This window comes from Choristoneura fumiferana, chromosome 7 (assembly GCF_025370935.1).
Source record: "Choristoneura fumiferana chromosome 7, NRCan_CFum_1, whole genome shotgun sequence".
Lineage (NCBI taxonomy): Eukaryota > Metazoa > Arthropoda > Insecta > Lepidoptera > Tortricidae > Choristoneura > Choristoneura fumiferana.
In genome coordinates, this window is record NC_133478.1 from 9,763,636 (window position 1) to 9,788,675 (window position 25,040).

At 37.3% G+C, this 25,040-nt stretch overlaps 1 protein-coding gene across 4 annotated transcripts in view; it reads right to left on the minus strand.

Annotated features, from left to right (window-relative positions):
• LOC141429669 (uncharacterized) overlaps window positions 1–24,823 on the minus strand; it is a 37,967-nt gene extending 13,144 nt beyond the window's left edge. Inside the window, exon 1 of one of the 4 annotated variants that reach the window (XM_074090095.1) lies at window positions 24,158–24,823. In XM_074090095.1, coding sequence (XP_073946196.1) covers window positions 24,158–24,217 — 60 coding nt within the window. In that variant the 5' untranslated portion in view covers window positions 24,218–24,823. Of the gene's footprint in view, window positions 1–504; window positions 524–5,332; window positions 5,353–24,157 lie in introns of those variants that run through there. The other 3 variants (XM_074090096.1, XM_074090097.1, XM_074090099.1) reach the window with 3 other exon arrangements.
• Window positions 24,824–25,040: the final 217 nt, after the last annotated feature.

Genomic DNA, 25,040 nt, shown 5'->3' on the forward strand with positions numbered 1-25,040 from the left:
GTTACAAGTCATTACAACGGAGATAAAAAGTGGAATGGTAAAAAAACCTCATTCATATGGATGGATGGTTTGTAAATTTGCTTTCAGACCAACATATGACCTTGAAGCGGCAGAGTTCGCCAGTCAAATATTAATTAAATATTTATAACTCGTTTGGTGAGTCTGCCGGCATCGGATCGGAGGCGTGTTGGTTGATTCGGTGCTAGCGCGTCCGCGTCGCGACTCGCCGCCAACACCAAACGCAAAGTATCTGGTTAAATTCCAGCACGCCATCGACTTATGTACGAGAACCTGACCGAACTTCCAGCAGAAAATGAAATAAAGCGGAATGTGAAAGAAAGAGAAAATAATATAAACTGCTATTTGTCGCCCGCGACTTCGTCTATGAAGAATTCGTTTGTCGCTATGCACTTTTCCTGGATAAAAATTATCACGTCTATCACCAAAGTGGGTCTGAATTTTGGTTGCATTAAGCAAACCAATATTGGTAAAAATACTACTTACTTAGATCGGAACTGCTGGTAAACTTCACGTAGGTAGCACGAGGCATTCATAAAGTCATAACTAAAAAGATTATATAAGCCGTTCCTCAACTTCCAATTAAGAAACCTTAAAGACAAAAAAACAACCTTGAAATTATTATTCACTTCATTAAATGTTTGGATTCAAATGTAAGCCACTCACACTTTTGTCAATGAAAACTAGAGCAGCGGTAGGTAACATCAATTTGTTTATAAGAAATCAATCAATGAACGTTAGCCGTTCGCTGCATGCCATAGTAAACAAAGCGTATTTCGCGTGATATCGTGCAGCGTTGGTGCATCGGTGCGATTAGTAAATATGTTATGGAGACATTACGCTGAGCGGATCTACGGAGCGACGCGCAGCTACCGCGTGACACACGCGACTGCAACTCTTGCGGGATGGCGCAATTACATGTTCCGATTGTCACGAGAGCTTCTGACACTAATAGCTATTTAATATTTCACTAAATTTATATTTTACCTCAGCATGAAACTAGTCTAACAATATATGAGGACTTTGTGAAGGGATAGCCACGGTTTTTCGTAAGTAAAAGTCAAGACGGACAGAAGGGTGTTTCTCTAAGAAACGTGTTACATAAAGCTATATCGCTTAAGTTTTCATTCCAATTACACTTTGACAGCAATTAAATCATTTAATCGTGTAACAAATTATAATAACAATTTTAAGCTGGCGCCATTTACGCAACGCGATTAGGCGGGCGGATAAGGGCTTGCCTGTCGACAAGGTCCGAATTTCCTTTGACTTTCCAATCGATACATCAACTTGACTTGCCGTTGGGCATTGCAATTGGAATAACTCGTATTGGCGGTGTTATTATTGGTGAGAGATTTATTGTATTTGGATCCCGGAAGTGTGGCGCTGAAGGTCGGAGAGCGACAGACGGCCTTGGCGCCGGCTGTGCCACTTTCTCCGCTGCAGCGACGCAAGCCGGCAAGCCCACACGTGCGTTACGTTATACTTACGTACTTGAAACAATACTCTGTTCCACAAGCTCAATTACGCCGACGCACTTGGGGGAACAGCTGACATAATCACCCCCAAATTACGGTTTTCCATAAGCGAGTTATATGAAAAAAATCCCGACTATACATTATCTGTCTCCGAGCCATTGTGAATAACAAACAAAGCCTTAGTTTCGCAGTGTGCTCACGAGACATTCTCTTTCCATAGTTAAATATGACCTGTTCAGTTTTGTAAGAACTGTTACGTTGGATACAAGTAAACAAAATAATTAAACTGATTGGGAATTAAATACTGTTAACCCCAATAAAACCTTGAAAGTAATAAGAACTAGAAAACATTGACCGTGAATTATCGCCGAGTGTAAAATACCATTTCTATTCATGCAATAAATTTCAATATAGAAGCTTTGATTAATAGGTCTTTGAAATGTTAGTGACATCCAGTCTTAATGTCTGTCATGTCTTATAGTCAAGTGTGAACTATCAGTTCTGTAATAGAATTACGAAGATTTCAATGTATCGCCATTGTATTATTCCACTCTGCCGATTGAGCAGGCATCACAGAGACGTCATCTTATCAAGTAGTGTCGACTAATGTGGCTAGAACTTGTGCCCAAGATGAATAATAAAGTGCTGATTTTAATGCGTTTCGCAGCAACCACGCACAGCAATTTGAATATTAATAATACGCTAAAATATAGGCCTCATAGTGCATAACTCTCCGTAGCAATTAACTCATTAACTTTGACGAGTTTTTCACTTTTAAGAAGGTAACAATAAAGTGTGAGGCACCATGTAGTAATACTACCAAGCAAAATAAGTTCAGAAAATATTTGGAGACTCCAAATATGGTTTTGACAAACAAACTATAACCGAAATGCCAAAGGTTCAGGGCACGGTAATCAAAAATGGAATATTGCAACATTTAAAATTGTTTTAACACAAAGACACAACGATACTTTTTCAAGTTGAGCAATGTTTTCACAAACTTTGAGAAATAGTAGATTTAGCATTGCCTCGCCTGCGATACGCCCACTTCGGTATTGGACTTGTCACAGCGTTGCATGTTATTGATGATTTCATATTTGAATTCTATATTTATTGGAGGCTATGAGAGGCAAATTTAATACCGAAACATATAGTAAATATTATATAGATAGGTACTCTAAAGTGAATGGAGACTTAATTTGCGATGAAATCAAGTTCTTGGATTTCTTAGCACGTACTTCGGCTTAAATACTGAACCCAATGAATAAACCCAGAATCGGATCTATTTATTCACATTATCCATTTATTATCAGTTATATTAATGGACTAGTTCAGTGTTTCCCAAACATTGTTCTGCCATGGCCCGGTAATTTTCACACTGCCCCTTAGTGTGACCCACTGAATATTCTTAAACCCAAGCTGGTTTCATTAGGTAAGCTAATACACATAGTAGGTATTATTTTTAAAACAAGTTGAGAATGTTGCGACCCGGTATTTTATTTTGATGGTCAGGTACTAGGTCGCGACCCGGCAAATGGGCAACGCTGAACTAGTTAGCTATAATTGCTATTCCTTGGTAACACACATAATATGTACTGTTTATATTATGTACAATACATTCACAGAATGATGTTGATTGAAATGTGGTACTGGCTGGCGAAGAACGGAGGGTACAGCTGGAGAAATACTCATAAAATAACAGGATTTGTAAAGATTTGGGGAAAAAAGAGAAATACGATACGGTACGATGAGCGATATGTAATAATATATGTATAAGCAATAATAGAAGAGTGGGAAACAGGAGGTGCGGGGAAAAGGTATAGGTACTATCAGCCAAATAAGTGGTCTATCAATTTTTAAACAAGTTCCTATCAAATGAACATGTCGCTAAAGTCGAACTTTCAAGTTGACGGACACGTCTAACGTCTATTGGCCTTATTGTTTCATGACATGCAAACGATTATCAACTTTAGGGTGGTAGACCACGTATTTGGCTGATGGTACATTTCATAAAATTAATAAGAAAATATACCATGCTGTATCACATAGTTAATGAACTCGCACTATAGAAGAAGGGATTGGAGGACTTTAAAGACATGACGGTTATGTTAAAATCTATTTAAAAAATGATTTTACTTAAACTAAGTAGTTGGTATTTTTTTTCCAAATTCCATAAAAAGGGTTCCTGTTAGTTCAATTAGTTACCATGATTGTTAGAAAGATTTCATTCTTATGCGCTATCGATTTATGTCAAATTATGGGGTCTGCTAAAACTCGCAGAATTGTTTATTGGAAGTCCGAAAATGTTTTTCATACAATTTGACATCATAAATAATAATATCATTAGTCATAATTATTACCTATTTGTTACTAACGGTCGCAATCCCGAATCGCTGAAGCTCATAAAATCAATAATCATAGAACTTTTTTGTACTACTACTACTAATTGTCATATTTTATTAAGTAATAAATGTTGATTATACGCATTGTTCAAATTCATACTTGGTTACTTACTATTTATATTCATATATTTTTAATTACAAGTGGGTATAAACGGGGGTGGGTATTAGACTTAAAAAGGATAGGTTAGGTTAGAATTGAGTCAAGGCGCGAAGAGCATCAACCACGCGGAATAGGAGCTCCGTAAATCGGAGGTCCGTCGGCTTTGTCCTATAGTTTCATTAGTTAGACAAATCGTTAGTAAGAAAACATAAGCCAAAATGTTACATGCTTCTTTAAATTTTGGATAAATATTTGCGTAAAAAGCAACATGAATTCAAGTATCTTTCTTATTAAGTATAGATAGATTATTAATAGAAAAAGTATATACTTAACTGTGTGTTATGAGCAAATATGTTCTGACAAACATTATTACGAATTGAAACATGTTCCTTGTAATGAAATTATTAATGAAAAAAAATATGACAACTGTCTGTTGTGATGGTAGTCATATAACCTAACCAACAAAAAGTTGGAAAACCCCCGACTTTGTCACTTCAAAGTTCAATATCTCAATAACGGCTAAACCGATTTTGATGAAACATGTCTAAAAACCATCGCTAGAAAACCTGCTTTCAAATAAAAAGAAACCGCATTCAAATCGGTCCACCCGTTTAAGAGCTACGGTGCCACAGACAGACACAGACACACACATAGCGGTCAAACTTATAACACCCCTCTTTTTGCGTCGGGGTTTAAAAATATTAAGAACCAAAAAATTATGATTTAAAAATTTATGAGAAGTGATGATTATGAACACAAATCGGTAGTAGAATAAATAAAAATTCGGAGGATCGATTTTATGCGGGTCAATATGGACCCCAAATTATGTCAATAACTATAGGTTCGATCCCCGGGCGTGACAATGTATTTTCAAAAATCTTTGAATGTAGTTTTTAGGACTTAAATAATGAAACGATTCTTTTCATAAAATTGGTGTTAATTTTTTATTAATGGTGATTTTGCGTCGTATTATAAGCAATTAAACAAAAAGTTGGGTATTTAATGAATTACGGCGAAGTAAAACATCGCGAGGAAACCTGCACAATACAGCGAAGTAATTCAATGTTCTGTGTGAAGGTCCCAATCTGCACTGGGCGCGCAATTTGCACTGGCGCTAGCAGTGGGAGGTATATAGGCTCGGATGATGATGAGGAATTATTTTGTACACCAATTTCAACTATGGTACGTAACAAAGTTCATTCGGATCACAATTAGTCAATTACAAAATGATTTATCTCATAGTTATGGAATAAAATCATGACGAATGCAATTTGTACTTTTAGCTACCGTCCACGACATCTGACCCTTCATAAAAGTAAAAGTTGGGTACGTACTCAAACGTTATCGAAGAGAGCAAGAAAGCGGCGTAAATCTTACCTGTAAACAAGAGATAAAATATTTAATCATATGACATTTAGCAACAGGATGAAAGTATGTATAGCATAAATTAATGTAATTTAACAAGCATAGTAATAATTAAGGAAACACCATGAGCAGAGAGAAGCCGCCTGACAAACGGGTAAATAATCAGGGTTATAGTTAGTTTAAAAGCAACATCTTAACTGCTCTATCAAACCATGGAAACTACCTTTGATTAAAGGAAAAAACATTCTTAAGTTCCAGTCCATGCTAGATTGTTCCATTATCAGACCCTCACACATTTTGTATTAGCTAGCATAATTTGAGACCCTGGAAGGACAAAGGATAATTTTTATTCCGGAAAATTACGATGAACGAATTCATTGCAGACGGAGTAGCGAACAACAACTAGTATGTTATTATAAGTAAGAATTTTATAGTATACTTCGTTCGCCAAGTAATGTGAACGCGGTACGAGTATGCGGGCGCGTCGGTGAGCGAACGGCAACCTTCGTCGGTGCAGGCGTATGGCTCATCAACAACACCTTCAAAACTACCCATAATTGTAAATAATTTTTAAGTGTCGATGCTCAATTTATACGACAGTTCCACAAATATGTATGTTAAGACACAGACATCGTCGTTATAATATTATTTTGTAACGAACACAAATAGCAACTTGAAATAGTATACTTGCTTTTTGAAAAGGCTTGGAATTTAAATATTGGTTCAGACTCGAAATCAAACGCAATACACTGAAAACGGTTACGTAACCTAAATTCAAGTCGGTGTAGTACGACAAGTACGAAAATTGTTTGGCATAAAACTTCAAAGGGAGATGATTACCAGGGCAGAGGGCGAACGATGTGGTCCAATGTGTGGGACACATTGTGCGAAAATGGCCGTCTCCGCTGGTTGACTACATCTTTACTAATTGCCTGTTAGTCTGCCTTAACGCAACAGATGTGCAACATCCGTTCTAAATTTGTTTTTTTTTTTTTACTAATTGACATTAAATTGAAATGTCGTTAAGATACACTTGTTAAATAATATTCGTTCAAATTGAGTATTTCATATTTCTGCAGTGTAGGCGGATTACGAGGAAAATAAAACAAAACAATTAAAGTAGGTATAGATGTGTCGAAGGTTGTGGGTGTTAAATCATACGGTTCTTGATGTGCGGCGAGACGTCTCACCGCGAGTTTAAATCAAATTATTTACGGCTGTGTCGTCGAAGGAAATCCAATGCAATTTCGTTTCGAGTCGGCCCTTACAATATTACTAAGTTATCAAGTACTATATATCGCACGCTAAAGAAAGAGAGTACAACAAATGCAACGCTTGTGTATTTATTTGTAAAATAAAGGGGCATATACTATAATACGAAGCAAAAAGATGCGCGGCTATTGGCGAAGGCTCTTGTTAAGCCACTCGATTATCTGATAGCGCGGCGGCGGTGGCGGGGGCTACGGCTAGTGGCCAGTAGCGCAGTTCTATTACAAAAGTAGAGAACAAGCGGGCGATTACGGCTAGTTTCACTTTCGTTGGAAACGATGCGGGTCAGTGCAGTGCGCCGATGCGCCCGGCTTCGTCGCACTTAGCGTAGGCGATATGTATGCAACACTGCAACTATGGAATGTAAATTACGTACCACTCTTACAAATTTGCTACCAGACTGTATTTAAATACTCGTTAAGATAACATTAACAATACTGTTCGTTTCAACTGTCCCCGTGGTACTCGTAGAAAAGAAAGAACATGACATTAAATCGTAAAGTGTTGCATTTAAAATGAAACAGTAATAAAATTGTCGTGTGAATTGGTACCATGTGCAATATGCATACCATTCCTCATTATAGCACTTCACAGAAAAGATCTCTGAAGCGGATGCGGCAGTTAACGGCTATTTATAGCCGATTCTTGTTAAGATATTGTAAATAAAGTTGTACGATGACAAAATACAAGTTGAACAAACTGCTTCAATTCAAAACAAGAACTCAAATGGACTTTATCTCGTTCAGGTCACATTAGATAACATTTGAACTGGCTGAACTAGTTTTGGATAAGTTATCGATTTGCGTCAAACGATGATTGTTTTTTTCATTTAAATTGCCTCGTTGAACTCTCGCTATCGTCAAGCGTTTACTATCTATTCGTGAGTAATCTCCGAAACTTAAATATGCGTAAGTAAGGAAGTGGATTGTTATGGAAACTTAATTACTAGTGGGTGAAACTAGGTAGTCAATTTAGTTGTTTTGTTGTGGTACGGGCGCGGGCGATGCATCGAAGCATGGCAGGGCAGGCTCGGCGCGTCATGCCATAGACCACCCCGCTTGTCACGGTGATGGCTCCTCACCCACCGACTCGGATGAGGAGAGGGTCTGCACTAGTGTGGTAATGCATTACGAAACATTTCAACCGTGCATACGTGAATGTTTACGATCAGTAGGCATATTGCACCGTCACGACAGTTTTGCTTGAGCTCAGTTTGTAATGACGTCATGTAGATGTAGAATTAATAATTAAGTATACTCGTACCTATATAGATTATTTTTTAGTGCCTATAATTAATAGCTAGGAATGATTCGCAGTTTATTACATATAAAATGTGTCCTGCACACTCTATCATTATTTTACTTTACTTTATTTCGGTTTTATTTCGTCGCACACATACACCTAATAATTTTATATTCTTGTTATCTTCTTAATTATAAAACGTAACGTGGTAAAGTACATCAAGATTGTTCAATTACGATTCTCGGGCAAGTCCGTTATTAAAGGGGCCATTACACTATTCACTTGTAGGTACGTCGAACGAAATTAACACTATACGTCACAGCCATCATTGCCCCTTGTCATTGCTCTACTCGCCAAGCCATTTCGATTTATGTATTTCACCAAGCCTTCGCTATCTGTTAATTTAATTCGAGTAATTGGCCACCGTTGGGTCGGCTGTACAAGTACGAACGTAAGGTCCGTTGTGTTTTAAGCATGTAATAATGTCTTAGCATAGTCGGGTACATTTCACGGACCCATGGGCCGTACGTACTGATAGGTGTGCGTTACGGTGGTGAACACCGTTTTGGTATTAGTGTTGTATTGCAGTTAGGGCGAGCTACCTGCCTTCAACCTGCTCTGGAATTCACCTGTATTGGATCCACTGGAAACAATAAGCTTCATTGAACTATTGAAACTTTACTTCACTTTTCTATGGGCTAACATTAAATATTATTAGTATGATTGCGTTACCTATAGGTAAGCTCGTAGTATATGTAAGTGCGTAGTTCGTGTATTGTTCTGCTTGTCGATTTAGTAATGCCAACCGTGAGACAAAAATTTGCATAGTCCAAGTTGGTTGAAAGATTACATTTATAAAGTTATAAAACCCCGCTTGCGCTTCGTCACGTTATTCCACGAGTGGAGGGCTTTATTTCTTTTAGATTTTAATCTGTTCCGGACATGTTCCGGATCAGTAGGTAGATGCCGACGAAGAAGATTCCAACCAACAATAGGCACATAGATGGCAGAGCAAGAAACTTTATTCAAAGAAACAAAAAATACAGTGAGTAGTTCTAAAATAAAATACGTATCACATGAAAATGATAAAAATTTGTAGCATTTGAAATGTTTAATTAAATAATTTGGTCAAATATTTAAAAATTTGATTGGACTCGTAGTGTACTGTAGCTACGGAAATTTTTACCACTTCCGAATAATATTTTAACAGTTGGCATTCTGAGTACTGTAAGGCTGCATGGATAGCTCAACGCTTAAAAACACGTACCTACTTACATGCATACCATTCTTGCTATATATCTGCCATATTAATGATTCAATTTACAAAACATTTAAGTCCTTATTATTACAAATTTTCTCCACATTTGCCTGTAACACAAAAATAAATAAGCACTTTAAAGCCAAACAAACCAGTTTAAGTACAAACGGATCCCTAAATCGAAAAATATTCTGAGCAAACCCGTAATGTTTTTAAAAATTCTCTCCAAAGATACCCCACACAGGTTTAGAAGAGAAAAATAGCTCCACTTTACGGTTAAGGGAAGTACCATAAAATATTGTTTCCATTTTTTTATTATCATTTTGTCGGCGTGGTTTACTTATCTAACTCATGAAGAAATAACTGATTTCGAGCACTTACAGTCTCTAGCAGCGAAGCCGCAGACGGACGGACGGACATGGTGAAACTATAAGGGTTCCTTTAGGACTACGGAACTCTAAAAATGACAGTGTCTCGAGATTTAAGAGGATTCATGTGCGAAGCAGGAAGTATAGGTTAGACCTTGCGGAGTTCAACGGCATTGGTGACGACATTATACCCACGCCTTCTGTCTTCCTGCTTGCTGCTATGCGCTTCCGCACTCAGGAGAAAATGACCTCTAAACTCCGACCTAAGTACAGCGGTTTAGCTATACCTCGAGTGTTGGTTACGTTTTTGAGACAAACGTCTCGAACGCGTTATCATTAACCTCTCGATTACGAGGAAATGAACCGTAACGCGGTGCTAGAAATTGCTATTGTACGTAACGTAACGTAGATTCTGTTTCGAGTGAGATTAAAGGAGGACAATGTTCTCAAAAGGAGTCACGTCCGAAATGGGCACGATGGATGGAATGACACGAGTTATGTAAGCGAGTAGCGACACTGACCTACCGTAGCGGTCGGTCGCGCCACTTTCCTTTCATTATTGACATACATCTTTAACGGACAACATACTATCGAAGTTCGCAACGTGATCGAACATCGATCGCAAACATGCATAAAAACAAAAGCCCAATTGTATTTCTATTTTATAGAATAAGTATAACTCAATAGCAGAAAACAAATATTTTAAATTCAGCCTTTGATATGACTTTTGAACTATGAATTTGTAATGTATGAATCTTAATCATTGTTTACTTATTTTAAATAATATTTTGTCAATATTTTGACATGGAATGGACGTACGTATAAGTAGAGTTAGGCGATCGTGTATAAGAAAGTCCTTCGCATTACCATCACGAAGTTACCGGTGGGTGGTGCAGTTACGACCGTTGCGAAATAATACACAGCAATTATATGATACGTGACGCAAAACGCAATAAGGACTGCGGCCACTTTGATAAACATCTTGGCAAGTATCTATTCATAAATTCAAGTACCTACCCTTTGTAACCAACTGAGTGGCAAGATAATTGTTAGCTTGATAAACAACTTGATATACTGCAACTACGAGCAATTAATTGACATTTATATACACGACAATGACAGAACATGGAACTTTACATCGTTAAAGATTAAATCCTTGATAACCAAGTTACGAGAGCGTTGAGTTGAGCGTTATTAAATTCTGATTCAGTCATCATTCCGGTTTCGACAATTTGAATATTGCCTTAGGGGCTGTATTAATTAGGTATTCATGCCAAAAAAGCTGTATAGTTAAGAACCCGGATGCATGTATAAGTAAATGTTACAAATACGATACAATGGTCGGTGGTGACGCTTTACGTCCTACGTCCACGAGGTCAGCCGCGCAGCAGGCAGCAGACATTACATTAGCCATCGCTATTGCGCAGCAAATGATTCAAAAGTAAAAGGGGCCAGTTTTGTGTTAATTAAACGAGTTTAATTACTAAACATTTAATTTCACTTAAGGTACAATGCCGTTTCGTCATAAGTAAGTACATCACTACACTCATTCTAGAGTGTAAGAAAACGTGGTTTCAAACGTAACGGGGCTAAGTTAATAGCCCTAGGAACGAATGAATTGCCCTAATTAACTTCTTATATAATTCTAAGTGTTGTTTCTAAGTGGAAATGCTAAATACACACAATGGGTGTGCGCAATGCTTGTTACATGGTACGCATGTTCGTTGGTTTACAAACAAACCTGTTTAAACTAAGCAATGCTCAAATAAAAATTAAAGATTTATTTGAGATAGAATGGGATGAGCCTATAAAGTCAGGCATTACAGGTCGCAATAAAAAAAGTGAAAGAGTTCGAAAGTTCACTTCCTACAATTGGATGCATAAGATATCGCAGCACGCGCGGATTACAACAAGCGCGGTGTAATCGCAACACGTTTTGTGCAACTGTTTAAGCAAACTGCAATGGTGCGAAGTCATACGCAATACGAGAGGGATGGCCTCATTCACGTTATCAACATCTTCGTACCTACGAGCTACGCAACAAAATTTTGAGAATGGAACGATCGAGCGGGCAGTACGAGATGACATGACAAGTTTTCTGTAATCGGCAGCGGCGTCAAATACGTGCATAACGCCGATCGGTTATTGGAGCTTCGATAATCGGGCGCCAGTTGTGAAACCCTGGTGTTGGTTGGTATTGCCTGGTGCAGCGCAATCGCAGCGGTGCCCGCGACAGCTCCTCTCCGCTCGGCCGTGTCGTTACGAAACGAGAAAAGAAAGTTAAAACCGTTTCGACCGATAGAATGTCGCTCCGTTCGCCGCCAGCAGCCAGTGCAGTGCTGTAATACATCCGCGGCCGCGGTGTGACCCGCGGTGCCGTGGTCCGCAACATCCGTGACGTAATCGCGGCTTTACGTCAAAATCGCTTCTGTTTGTTTACACAGTATTGAGCACAGCCTCATTTTAAATCAAGAACAGCATCTCATTAATGTTAATATGCGTTATGGTGATATGATTTGCAAATGCCCTTGAAAATAAAGAGATAATTATGATAATTATAAAATATATTTGACCCCCTTTTGAAAACGGTACTTGTTTATGTTAAGACGGTGGTGATGTCTTCTTTGGCTCACTTAAAGTTGTTGCTTTATTCATCATGTTTGACTTATCAAGCAATACATAAGAAACCTTAACTCTTGACATTTGGGCCCACTTGCAGTAAACACATAAATCTCGAGTTAGCGTTAAGCTCAGTTTAGTAGTGTCAAATTGTATGGAACTGTCAAGCTTAAGCCTGGATTAACTACTAAATCTAGATTTATTTATTTATTTATTAGCATTAAATTGCACCTAACAGTACAATTTTACCTTTAAGGTGTAGCTAAATATTAACATACATATATAAAGCATTCGTAATACAAATTAAAACATTTACATCACATAGTCATTTTTTCCTGCAAGACGGCCTTGGTATATTATATGAGGTATAATTTTATAAGTACCTAAACACCGTAACCATTGCAGGTCGTAGGCCAGTTTGACATTACATACTTGTACTATACACATGCAACCTCACTACAACTATATTTTGCTGAACGTAGTTAGAAGAGAGTAAAAAAATGTATATTAAATAAAATTAATGCGAATTTCTATATTACTTACAGTAAACTTTAGTTTTCGAAGCAACGCATTAACGTAACTAATCTAGAACTATAGACTAGACCGGTCGTACGGTGACCGCATTATCGTGAACTCAGCCAGAATGTAAAGTGTTGTTTTGGTGTGGCGTAACTTCATGTGTTTTACGAGCAATTATGTAAAGTGGTGGATCACGAGCTGTGAGCGCCGGTGCGCAAGTAGGTGGCTGCGCGCGCGGCCGTAGCCGGTGCCGCTGTTATGGTAAAAGTGTTACGCGATGTGCTCGATTCCGTGCGCGCTCGACTCGGTGACGCAACGGCTCGGCGAATGTGTGCCAAAACTGCATTCGAGCCTCCGATGCCTTAACACGCGGCTAAGTCAGTCAGAGAGCAATACGCTCACGTCTGCGTCACGACTATGTTAAAGCATTTCAATCGCAACGATGCATAAAAGCCTTATGGACAGAATTATGCTACAAGTACAATAAACTTAAGTCATTATGTAAATGGCACAAAGTGTGTTAATTTCAAAGTGATTGTTGGCTTTTCTAAGCTCTTCGCGTGAACCAGACAGCACCAACAGCAACACTAATAATGATTACACCCGTTATCAGGCAACAGATAAGATAGTGTACAGTACAGTACCCTGTGTTTATGCGATGCACTCAAGACCCCCGATAATGCATTATCGTTATATACAAGTACGGTAACTATTTGCTTACTCACTCGTTAAATGGAAACTAATGATAAAGCGTCTATTCTTCGTCTACGTTCTAACTACGCAGCATCATGGAAACGAACTATGAATAACCCTTCACTTTTCATAATGATACACGTATATTCAATATTCCATGTTTTTTCTATGAACTTGGGGCGAATAAAGCCGAACTAACAAACCTCGAGTCACTTTTTCAAAGCTCATTCCTTTACATGATGTATTAAAACGAAGAACATTCCAAATTATTCTAGAAGCAATTTTCGGAGTAGCCATAATTTAACGAACTAAATGAACAAGTAACTTTATTGTAGTGATTAATTTTGAAATATGTACTTCCGAATAACTAAAGCGCGTAACTTTTGTCAGTATGACAAAAGCTAGTTGTCAGACTTGTCAGACAACTCTCAAGCTTACAAAGTACATAGGTACATCGCCGTTGGCCGTGGACGGCGAAGTGATTATGCGTGTGGTCTTTTCCACTTGGGGCTCAATTTTAAAGTGATATCAAAATACCTAGTCTCTAAGTGACAGATCTCATAAAGTTGCTTTTTCTAGAAGAGAGCTAGATACAAATAAAGACTTTCAAAATTGCCGCGAGACAGACATAATTTTACTAATATAAGATACACGGGTTACTCATGTATTAATACTTGAGGTATTCCCGACATGATTCGAAGCAATCCGTGGATCTTTTTCAAGGTGAACTCGTAGTCCAACAGTGACCACCTCGCCTTGAAACGGAGCCACGGATTAACTTGAAACATTGCAATTCGATTGACATGTGAGTGACCCGTGTATCTATGTATTTTGAGCATTATACATAATGTTCGTTTGATGAGGATAGTCAAAAACAAGCCCAATGCTAATTTAGCATTAAATTCGACCTTGTAACGAATTTTGAATTATTTTAATCATACAAAGCAATTTGTCGTCTTTGTCGATAAAAAAGTAAACTCTTTAAAGTTTGTTGCGACTTGCAACTTCAAAAAGGGAGACGTTTTTATTTTGTGACCAAATTGGAAAAAGGTGAAATCGTTCATCGAAGATTTTCGATTTTGTCTTTGTTTCTGACCTGTCAACTAAGTGCCAATCTGTCAGAGATCGTTATTTTGTATCTGTTCGATAAAGTCCGTATTTTTTACTAATATAAGTTTTCGTTCAATTATGGATACACAAGAGGAAAAAACTCTTTGGACAATGTCGTTTGTCCGGCAATGAACCCTCGCATTTGCTCTGCCGAAACAATTAGCGGAGCGACGCCAATGTTATGAGACCACATCTATTTATTAAATGCTAGACTTGTGTTGTGTATCGACTATTCGAGTGTTCACGGTGAGCCACCAGTAGGTACATTTTCTTTTATGTTACATTAAAACTGTAATAACTAAAACTATAGGAACGCTAATTCTATTTCATTATTTGATCACGTTAACACGCACCTATCATTATAAACCGGTCAAGTTGCAGTAGGTTAGTAGCAAACGTTGCAAGTATGTTCTTTGTGTTGATAGAGTCAGTGAACAATTTGTTTTGTAAAGCTAAATAAATGTGAACCAACAACGATAAGTACTTTGCAAGCACATAATTCTAAGGTCAAAACTTAATGTTCCTTTTTTATTAACATAATAAACTTACCTGTTCACCTGGCGTAAACTTCCAAAAATTCTGATTAACCGTCATTAGTATGCACATAATTTAAACACTAATAGGGAGTTCAGAGCTAAATTTGAAGTTTTAAATGTTAAATTACATTTTAAGAGTAGTTTGCGGTATGTCTACCTCTTTATAGTTTAAAACTAGGTAAATAGGTAAAAGTATCATTACATTATCGCATCACATTTTAAACTTAATCACGAGACATGGACGTGACCGGAGTTTTATTTTTTAAAATAATACATTTCCATTATAATGAAAACGTTTATATTGCAAACACAATTTAAATATGAAGATAGATATAGCTTAGCTCAGATTGCTTTTAAATTCGTCGGGAACGTGGGCCGTAAAGTCATTGTCGCAATCTCGGCGCAGGGCCACGTTATGGCTGTGAAACCTCCAACTTGCCTCAAATTAGCGTCTACTGAATATTATACACCTCGACGCATAATGCCATCTCTGCATTGAGCAACTAAGCGTTCAAGGTAAACCACATATTAAAAAACTAAACAATATTCACGCGTGTTTGGAAAGCGAGATGCCTTGATGTATGTTTGACCATATTGGTTATGAGTGAGTGTGAAAATAAATAGTAATATTATAAACAATAAGCGTCCCCAAAAATAATGACAAATAGTACGCCTTTTGGAAGACCCTCAATTTGTCAAAAAGTAATAAAGTTCGTGATTCAAGCCTCGCCGTAATTTTGGAGTCCAATATACCGTACACTGCCAAATTAAAGGTTAACCCTTGAACTGAGTTCTTTGTGTTGAAATGACGGAATTTACAATCTAATAATATTTATTTCAGTTTTAACCTTAAATACACAAAACTAACATGTACCTACCTATAAGGTTATTATGGCTACGTAGCTGTTGTCCAAGGGGCACAAAGAATTGAATCATGTCCGGAGTGTTGTCGCCAGAGAAAGGAGCGGGGCTAAAAATAGTACACTGACGATAACGACTGCGGGCGTTGGACCTAGCCTACGCAGCTTGACTCTTGGCCCTTAGCCTCGACGTGCAAGTTACTTGTCGCTTTACGTCTCAGGATCAATTCGCGAAATGTGAACTCACCGGTGTCTTTATACTCATTCAAAGACAGAGAAACGACTATGTCACTATCTGTCTTTTTATTAGTGTTGGCGTCTGAGTTTATGCGATCCGCGTCCTATACGGAAAATTCTATGATTTTGAATATATATAAGCAAGTATGAATAAATAAATGCGGCGGTAAAATAGATTTTGTGTAAATGTGGATTTTCATAGGACTATATATACGTGAATGTTGACTACCGTATGACATTGGGTTTTCCACTGTGCAGATTTTAAACAAACTATCAAAACAGGTTACATGGTTTCAAGTGATTTTGGGATTTGAGAAGAATTGAACTGGTCCCAAGTTATGCATGAAAATAAAGCCGTAACATATGATAATCTAGGTGGTCTCGACATTGAATAAGTGATTTGTAAACACTGATACCGTCCGAAGAATGACAGCTTGCTAGGTTTCAATTCAAGCGATTCGGCAGAACTACAGTTCTCAAATTGCAAATAACAAAATGGCGTCTCATGCTGTGTCTGTGTCCCACGCAGCATCGCATTTCGCCAATGGAGCATGAGAGGAAATACTCTAAAATGACTTATTGTGTAGTAACGAATGCTGCGTTAGCACCATCGAGCTCCCACGACCACTTATTGTTTACGTTGCACTCGAAGGTTTCTGCAACGTCTTAAGTGTTGAGAAACAGCACGCTGTCGGCTTTGAGGCTAGAGCCGCCTATTTGAGAAACCTGTCCAGTTTAGATTGCGAAAAGTATGGAAAGCTTGTATTTGCATTTACATATGCAGAATATGACAATACTACAACCTCTTTGACATGAGTATTCGCAAACGAATTGACTGTTAATGAATTACAAGGAAACTCGCTTCTGACTTGGCGTATAAGATTTACGATATCATCGCGAGACGTACGCCTAACGCAAAAAGCCTGATTTATTGCAAGTGGCCCGATAAAATGTCTTAACTACTAAAATAAAAACCGGCCAAGTGCGAGTCGGACTCGCGCACCAAGGGTTCCGTACAATTTATTAAAAATATTTTTATTATATGATGTAACTAAAAATTTACGTTTTTCGCAATTTTTCCTTTATCTCCTTCGTACCAAATTTCAAGATTCTGAGTTCACGGGAAGTACCCTGTAGGTTTGATTCGCTTGCGAGTGTCGAAAATTTGCAGCATAAAAAGCTGTATCTTTTGATTGCGTTGCCTTAGAAGTTTGATTTTTTCATAGCTCCAAGGGACAGTAGACATGAGTATTTGATATGAATTTCAGCTTGATACCTCTACGGGTTCCTGAGAAAAAGGGTCTTGACAGACAGACAGACAGACGGACAAAAAGTGATCCTATAAATAAGGGTTCCGTTTTTTCCTTTTAAGGTACGGAACCCTAAAAAGCTGGCACATGTACCTATAACATAGACTATCCTAAAATGAAAGAGACGCAACTAACTAGCAATAGCAAGTTGTGCTCCCGCGCATGCTTTTTATCGGCACACGTGGAGCACTAATCGCGTCGCGTCACCGCATGACAGTCTCCTTAGCAGCTTGTTGACTATAAATTAAAAAAAAACATCAAAGTTAAATGTGCCTTATGCTTGCTGGTTAAGCTTGTATGTTAATGGGCTGCGTGATCACGTGAACAAACTAAGTTGAAACATCTTCACAGCTCGTTAAATCATCTAGTAATTAAGTATTAGATTCGAAGCCGGTGCTCGTTAATTAAGGAATAAAGCAAGTTGCTCCCTTAATCGATCGAGATCGCATTTGCAGCGTGCGAGTCTCGAGTTGGTTTCGAACTATTTTCATCGGAGATTTTCATTGACAATAGCGTGTATAGATTTAGATGAGTATTGCATGCAAAAGCAAGGCAAATCGTGAATTGCGAGCGTGGCGCGATCGCATGGTTCGCCGCCCCACGTGATTACACGTCTTACTGACCAACTAACAACCAGCGAATATTAAACTAGCTGTTTGAATGACCGACATAGCCAAAACCATAGTTCACAGGGAACTTCGAAAAACAAGCGAAACTGATTTACATAGAATCGAAGAAGTTACGTAAAGTGGGAAAATTACCTTCCACGCAATCACCTGGTAAACCAAAAATTATTGGAAACCCCTCAAATTTTCCGTTCAGTCTAGACATGTCAGGTTAGAAACCAAACAATGAAAAAAAAAAACAACGGCCAAGTGCGTGTCGGGCTACGCGCTGTGTAGGCAAAACTGCAACTCAACCGATTGCAAAAAAAAAATACTTTTCAGTTTAAACTGTAAAGTTGAATCGTTAATATTACAAGGAAGAATATTCTGGCAGTTATCTGAGACACCAACACCACCATCAATATTAAAAGGACAAAAGGGACTTTCACAAAGCGCTCTTTATACCATTGCCAGAAGTGGCACAAAAAATATATCCAATACAATGGTGAGCGGTGGTGTGTGTAAATAAATAAAAGACAGGTAGACGGTTGTAGGTGTACAGAACCATTTACAAAACGAACGGTTTTGAGCAATTTTTTTTTTCGTTTTGAAAACCAAGGGCAACGTTAAAAAAAGATGCACCTTTCAAAGTTCCCACTGGGAGCTATTGAAGTATTCTACAGCTTTGCAGGAAGACCCTACATCTAGCCTAGCAGAATAAGATTAGAAAAGTATTGCTTCTATAAACAGATATGACATTAAACTGATTATTTGTCGCAATAGGGTAACATTTTTTAATGGCTGACGGTTATTTAGATGAAATATAATTTGTATTTACTTATTTTATTAAAGTGTGTGTTAATCAATTAGTGTGACTGTCACGGGATGTAGACCGTGATCTTTTTTCGTCGTAACAAATATATTTAGGAATAAGGTAAGCACTCTTACTAATATCCTTGTCCTAACTAAAATAACAAATGCTAAGTAACTGTCTGTCTGTGTTACCTACCTCTTCACGCTTAAACCACAGAACCAATTCAGATGAAATATGGTATGTTGATAGTTTCGTGTCTTCAGGAAGGACATAGGATAGTTTATATCTCGTAAAATTCCACGGAATAGCGATGAACGAATTGTTGGTAGACGAAGTCAAAGAAAAGGAATTCCAAGACGTGACTTTAATAGTAGATTGTACGACGAGAGCATAAAACGAGCCATTTTGCCCGAGGCGTTCATATAGATAGATTATGGATTGCTGCTCGCTAATAAGCGACAGCCGGTGAAATTACTGGCACGTGAGGCATCCCATCTTAGGCCTCTAGGTTGTCTGCAATACCCTGAGATGTTTATGGTGGTGATCTCTTACCATCAGGAGACCCATTTGCTCGTCCATCCAGTCGATTCGCCGAGGGGAAAATGAGCTTAATGCTCGAGTTTTACACTGCTTTTCACTTCGACTGAGAGGAAATTAAATAGCAACAGTGGAAACAATTGTTCACTTGCTAGGTACCTTTTATTTTTCACGGATTGCTATATAATTATAATTTTTTAGTTTAATTGATTTATATGGTTGATTTTTAGTTCAAAATGAAATAAAAGTTATTAAAAAAATATATAGAAACTTTTATGTTCGTGGCTGTTTACCTGATTACCTTGGTCTCAGACGAAGATTTTACTTTATGCACTAGAGCATAAAAAGTCTTTATGTCGCCTAGATCTAGCACAAACACGAACTTTACGAGCATGAGAAGTGGACATAAAATAATAAAGTAAAATCTTCGTCTAAGACCAACGCAACAGGTACGAACAAAAAGTTTATAAAGTAGTTTTTTTTTAATTTATATAAATTAACTGGACTAGATAATAAGACTAATAAGAACATAAACATAGCAATGCATGAAAAATAAAAGGTAGTAATTGAATTTTTGTTTGCACTGTTGTTATTTAATTTCCTCGCAATCAAAGTGAAAAGTGTACAACTTTTTCACAAAACTCATTTTAAATGACGCATTTTATGCACTTGTAAAATCTTTTCTTTTTACTCTATTTTACTCCTGAATTTTCAACAAACTGCGAAATTAGGAGTTTCTTTGAAAAAAATAAATAGTCGGCTGGCAATTAAGCGCCGTCATAGTCTGGTAGGTGTAGCTATCAAAATCTATGGGAGAATCATGTTTCGACAACTCGTAAAAAATACGTCAGTTGATTTATGATGGAATCTACCCTACTGTAGGTACGTATTACGTAGTATTGTAATAATTAGCTAGGTACACTACTCACGACAACCAAGAAGATTCGTAAAACTGCATCTAGCTACATGAAAAAGTTCCACACCGGAACATGTCAGTTAAGAAATTAATTATCATTTAATCGCTGAACGAAAGAGCTGTTCAATCTGTTTTAGTACACTAATTTCATATACGGACAAGTACACATAGGCCTTTAATATCAGTACAATGTATGTATGCTCATACACCTATGTAAATAATGTGTCCTATAAGGTAATTGTGTTATTGTGTATGAGATTAAAAAATGTTTAATTTAATACTTAAAATGTTTTGTCTACATTTATTTATGCACTTACCTTACCTACGTAGTCACATGTAGGTAAGTATAGTTCCGAAACCTGATTCTATCAAAACCTCTTCAGTGCATTGAGTCGTTATAAAAGGCAGTTTGTAAAGACCAAACATAACGCAGCAACCCCAAGCAACAAGTGTCTTCCACATGTAAAAAACCACAAAAACGCTGAGCAGGTAACATATGATAGGAGGATAGAAGCAGGCGATTTATAACCATGTGAATTGGCTAATAGAACCGGTTTTACATCGACCCAACAAATAAGTTTCGACACAGTTTAGAGAGTTGGCCTATAGTCAATTTTATAGCGTAGGGAGTAAGGTTCTTTTATGGAATGATGGGTAATGCATTTCTGACCCCTTGCGTCTGTCATTATATACCAACCCCACCGAGCTGAGATTACTCAAGATTAGTGGGATACAAGATACCTACCTACGTACGAGTTTGTTCTTAAAGTAGGTATAAAATTAAATGTGGATTTCTGACAAAAAAATTATACTCGTAAGTATTTTGTGAGGTTAGGGTAAACTGGCCAATTATTGGCCGCTTTAGTACAGAAAAATAAAATAAATTATCTATTGCGATGGTATTTTATAATGATAAGGAAACTTCGACATGGTTCCATTTATAAGTATGAGTAAGTACAATTTGTAAGTTATCTGGTAATAAATATTCTAGGTAGGTATCATAGTGTAACTAATCGTTGTTTGGCTGGAGGAGTTTGACCTTGAAAGAAGTAAGCAAAACATATTTTCGTTCAGTGGATTTTTTATGAATAAGGGGGCAAGTCAAGTACCTACATACAATACAATCACCTTATTTTGAGCTGGTGTTTGGATTTATTTAAAGTACTCTCTACAGCTGTAGCACTCGTCAGTCTCTCAAAAATGTATGAAGTGAAGAGGTAAGTGAGCACGAGGAACCTACCTACTTATTCGAATATTTCGCTACGTTAAAATCTCGCTTTCTCCAAACTTCGATCAATTTCGCGATTGTAGTACAAGGATAAGTATGCATGTACCTATGTGCCTACAAGAACAAGATGAACCGGAGTGATCATCGTTGTTTTCTTCCGCGTACTTCAGTTAGGAGGGTAGGCGTTTCACATGTTTTCCAAACCAAAGTTAGGCGGGTAGGTCTCAGTGATGGTGTTCGGATTCTCTGCTATCCAAAAACACAGCGCGGGGCTTATGTACTCTCATCTAACACTTGGTAATCTTCGTCCTTCGACTTTATTGCCAAAGGTGTTTGGAAGTTTGTATAAATGCACTTTAAGGGGTTTCACCACCCATTAAAGTGGCAGATAAATGTGATGCTCTGTCGATTCGAACAAAACAAATAGACGGCATCACACCTAACCGCCAGTTAACACTAACCAATGGATGGTGAAACAGCCCCTAAGTCTACTTTGCAGTGCTTAGTCTTGTACACCTAGGTACCTAGTTTGTTCTAAAATGGAACGACAAAAGTCATTTAAATGGCCGAAAATCGAATCGAACATAATTGATAAACGAGAACCATAGCACAAATAAATTTAACATTAGGTATTTAATAATATAAAAAATAGTAGATTGTACAACAATAGCATAAATCGAGCCATTTTACCCAAGAAGTTGATAGACACGTCGAGGGGAAAATAGGTTTAATGCTCGAGTTTAAGTACACTGCTTTTCACTTCGATGGCGACAAAATGAAATAGCAACAGTGGAAACAATTGTTCACTTACTATGTACCTTTTATTGTTCACGCATTACTATTACAATTATATTTTTTAAGTTTATTTATCGATGTTGATTAATTTGGTTGATTTTTAGTTTTATATAAATTAAAAATTATTAAAAAAATATGTAGAAACTTCTTTGTTTGTGGCTGTTGGCACCTGATTGCATCGACTTTATATTTAGGTTATAAAGTCGATGCCTGATTGCCTTGGTCTTAGACGAAGATTTTACTTTATGCACTAGAGCATAAAAAGTCATTTTATGTCGCCTAGATCTAGCATAAACACGAACTTTACGAGCATGAGAAGTGAAAAAACTTTTGTTTCTATAGGTAGTTAGGTATAAGTAGGTACGTTAACCCTTTGTTCACAAAATACTTAATAGTACATAAGTAGTAATAGGTAGGCCTGAGTCTTGTCATCCATTATTCTGTTTGAGTGCCACAAGGCTCAAGCTATTTATTTACCTACATAGGTTCATAATATTTTTATTTTATAAACTGCAGTAAGTATGGTTATTTATTACAGTTTACAATAGGTACTACTTGGCAAAAAAAATTTTGTTCCTAAGTACTTAGGTATATTTTTAAGTACGAAAGTAAAGTACTAAATAAATAAATACTAACCTACCTAATGTGGTGGCTAACCCATTACAATCGAAAAGACTCGCGATTATTGCGTTATTATAATAGTTATTATCCTACCTACCTCCTGTTACCTCAATATTAAAATTTTGGTATAAATAGGTGCACACAAATTTAAAAAAAAATTACCTTAGGTAGGTTACGTATTTTTGTTTCATTAAATGTCAAATATGAATTTACAAATTTAAATAGGTACCTACTTACCTAGGTAGGTAGGCCGCCTATTGCTTACCGTAGAAAATCTTTATGTATATACCTGTGTTTTCTGTACTGCTTAGGTAGGTACCTACTATGTGTTGGTTGGCTATAACGAGTTATTGTATTGTAGATAGGTAGGTTTCGTAATATATTATATTCACAAAAATCGGTAAACTCAACCCAAACCCAAAGGTGGGTCAGGCGGGGCGATTTACAGGCATACAAATATAGCCTACTAATACCTAGGTACCACTACTATTACTAAGAAATAGGCCTATAAAATAACTATGAACTACGCATCACTTAGATTACCACCTATCTAACTAAGTACATAAAATACCCAACAAAGAATTGAAACGTTCATTATGTACCTATTGTAAGATAATTTGAAATGTGCAGAGGGTTACTATCAAACTCCATCCTACAGAAGGTTGGTGTTAGCGAAATCCTCAATTTAATAATATTGCACATCTTGGCAGTAACACGCCTCATTGATAGAAGAGTGCACGTAGGAGTTTATGTGCACCAAACTTAAACATTCAGAACACGCTAGGCACATTTTGACCGTCAAGTTACAATAGTTACAACGTGAACCAGCATCATTTTAACCGACTTCAAAAAAAGGAGGTTAATATAGATTGAAAAATAACAAAAAGAAGCGCTCTCTCCTACAATGAAACGCTGCATGTAAGTAGGAATGTTTACAAACGCATGTTGTACCTAGGTAGGTAGGTAAATTTGACAGCTGATAAGGTATTGTTTTGAAGGCAAATTTACATCGCACTTTTATTATTTTTGGGAGATATTCACAAGATAGATACTTCTCGCTGTCTTGTTAGTCATTAGAATTGTGAGGAATAAAGTTACATTCATACTTATTTTTTAGTTCTTACTGCTACCTACTATTTGGATCGGACAAAAAACTAATAAAAAACAGTTTTTATGTTAGTTTCAAACATAACAAGAGACAACTGGCTGTCTAAATAAACGCCAAACAACTTAAAAGCAACATGATTTTCAACATACCTTCAAGAGCAGATCACCAAAGCCGTACAGCGCAGATTGATGCATTATGGCAGTAGACATTGTTAAAACCAACTCGTCACTTATTCCAGGTTAAGTTGATTTATTAATATTTTAGTTTATTCTGCGAACTGTTTCACTAAAGCACGAATGTTAGGGGTCGACGAACTCACTATAATTTTAGGTTAGTTTTGAAATTTTCACGAGTTTGAACAAGAATTTAAAGGAAACCAGTAATGCAATAAATTCGTTGCTTTTTTGTTTGATTGTTCGATGACCACAGATTGCGTCCTAACTAGTTGGCCGTGATTTTATTTTTTCTGTCCACGATTTATGCAGATATATATTTTTGAACACAATTTCGCAAACGTAGCGAAAATGTACAAAAGTGTGTTTTGAAGTCGAAATGTCTTTATTCACTTTTTTCGCGTCTATACGGAAATTCACAATTTGGTCAAAGACCAGCGCGAACTGCGTCGAAGTTAACTTTTGTAATGAAAACTTTTCTGTTTCCGACTATACTCCAAGAACTTGGTTCTGGCTGGTATAATTCGCAAAATAAAAAAAATCGCAGAGTCAACGCTCGCGCAAAACGCACCACACGTACATTCCGTACAGCGCTCGGTTGCGTACTGAGCCGGCAGCGAGCGGGTAAATTTTGATTTCAAATCAAACAGCGCGATCACGTTTCGGTTTCTGAGCGAGATTCGTTTTCCATTCGTGTGCGTTCGGTTACTATCGGCAATATTCGGCTGTCTGTTTTGTTTTTGCTTCTCCCGCCACAACAAAACTCCCTCATCATGCTGGCTGATTTAACCACGTATTTTTTAAAATTCTGTTTCGATTCAAGAATCGGAGCCGATTTTTAAGATCACAAAATAACCAA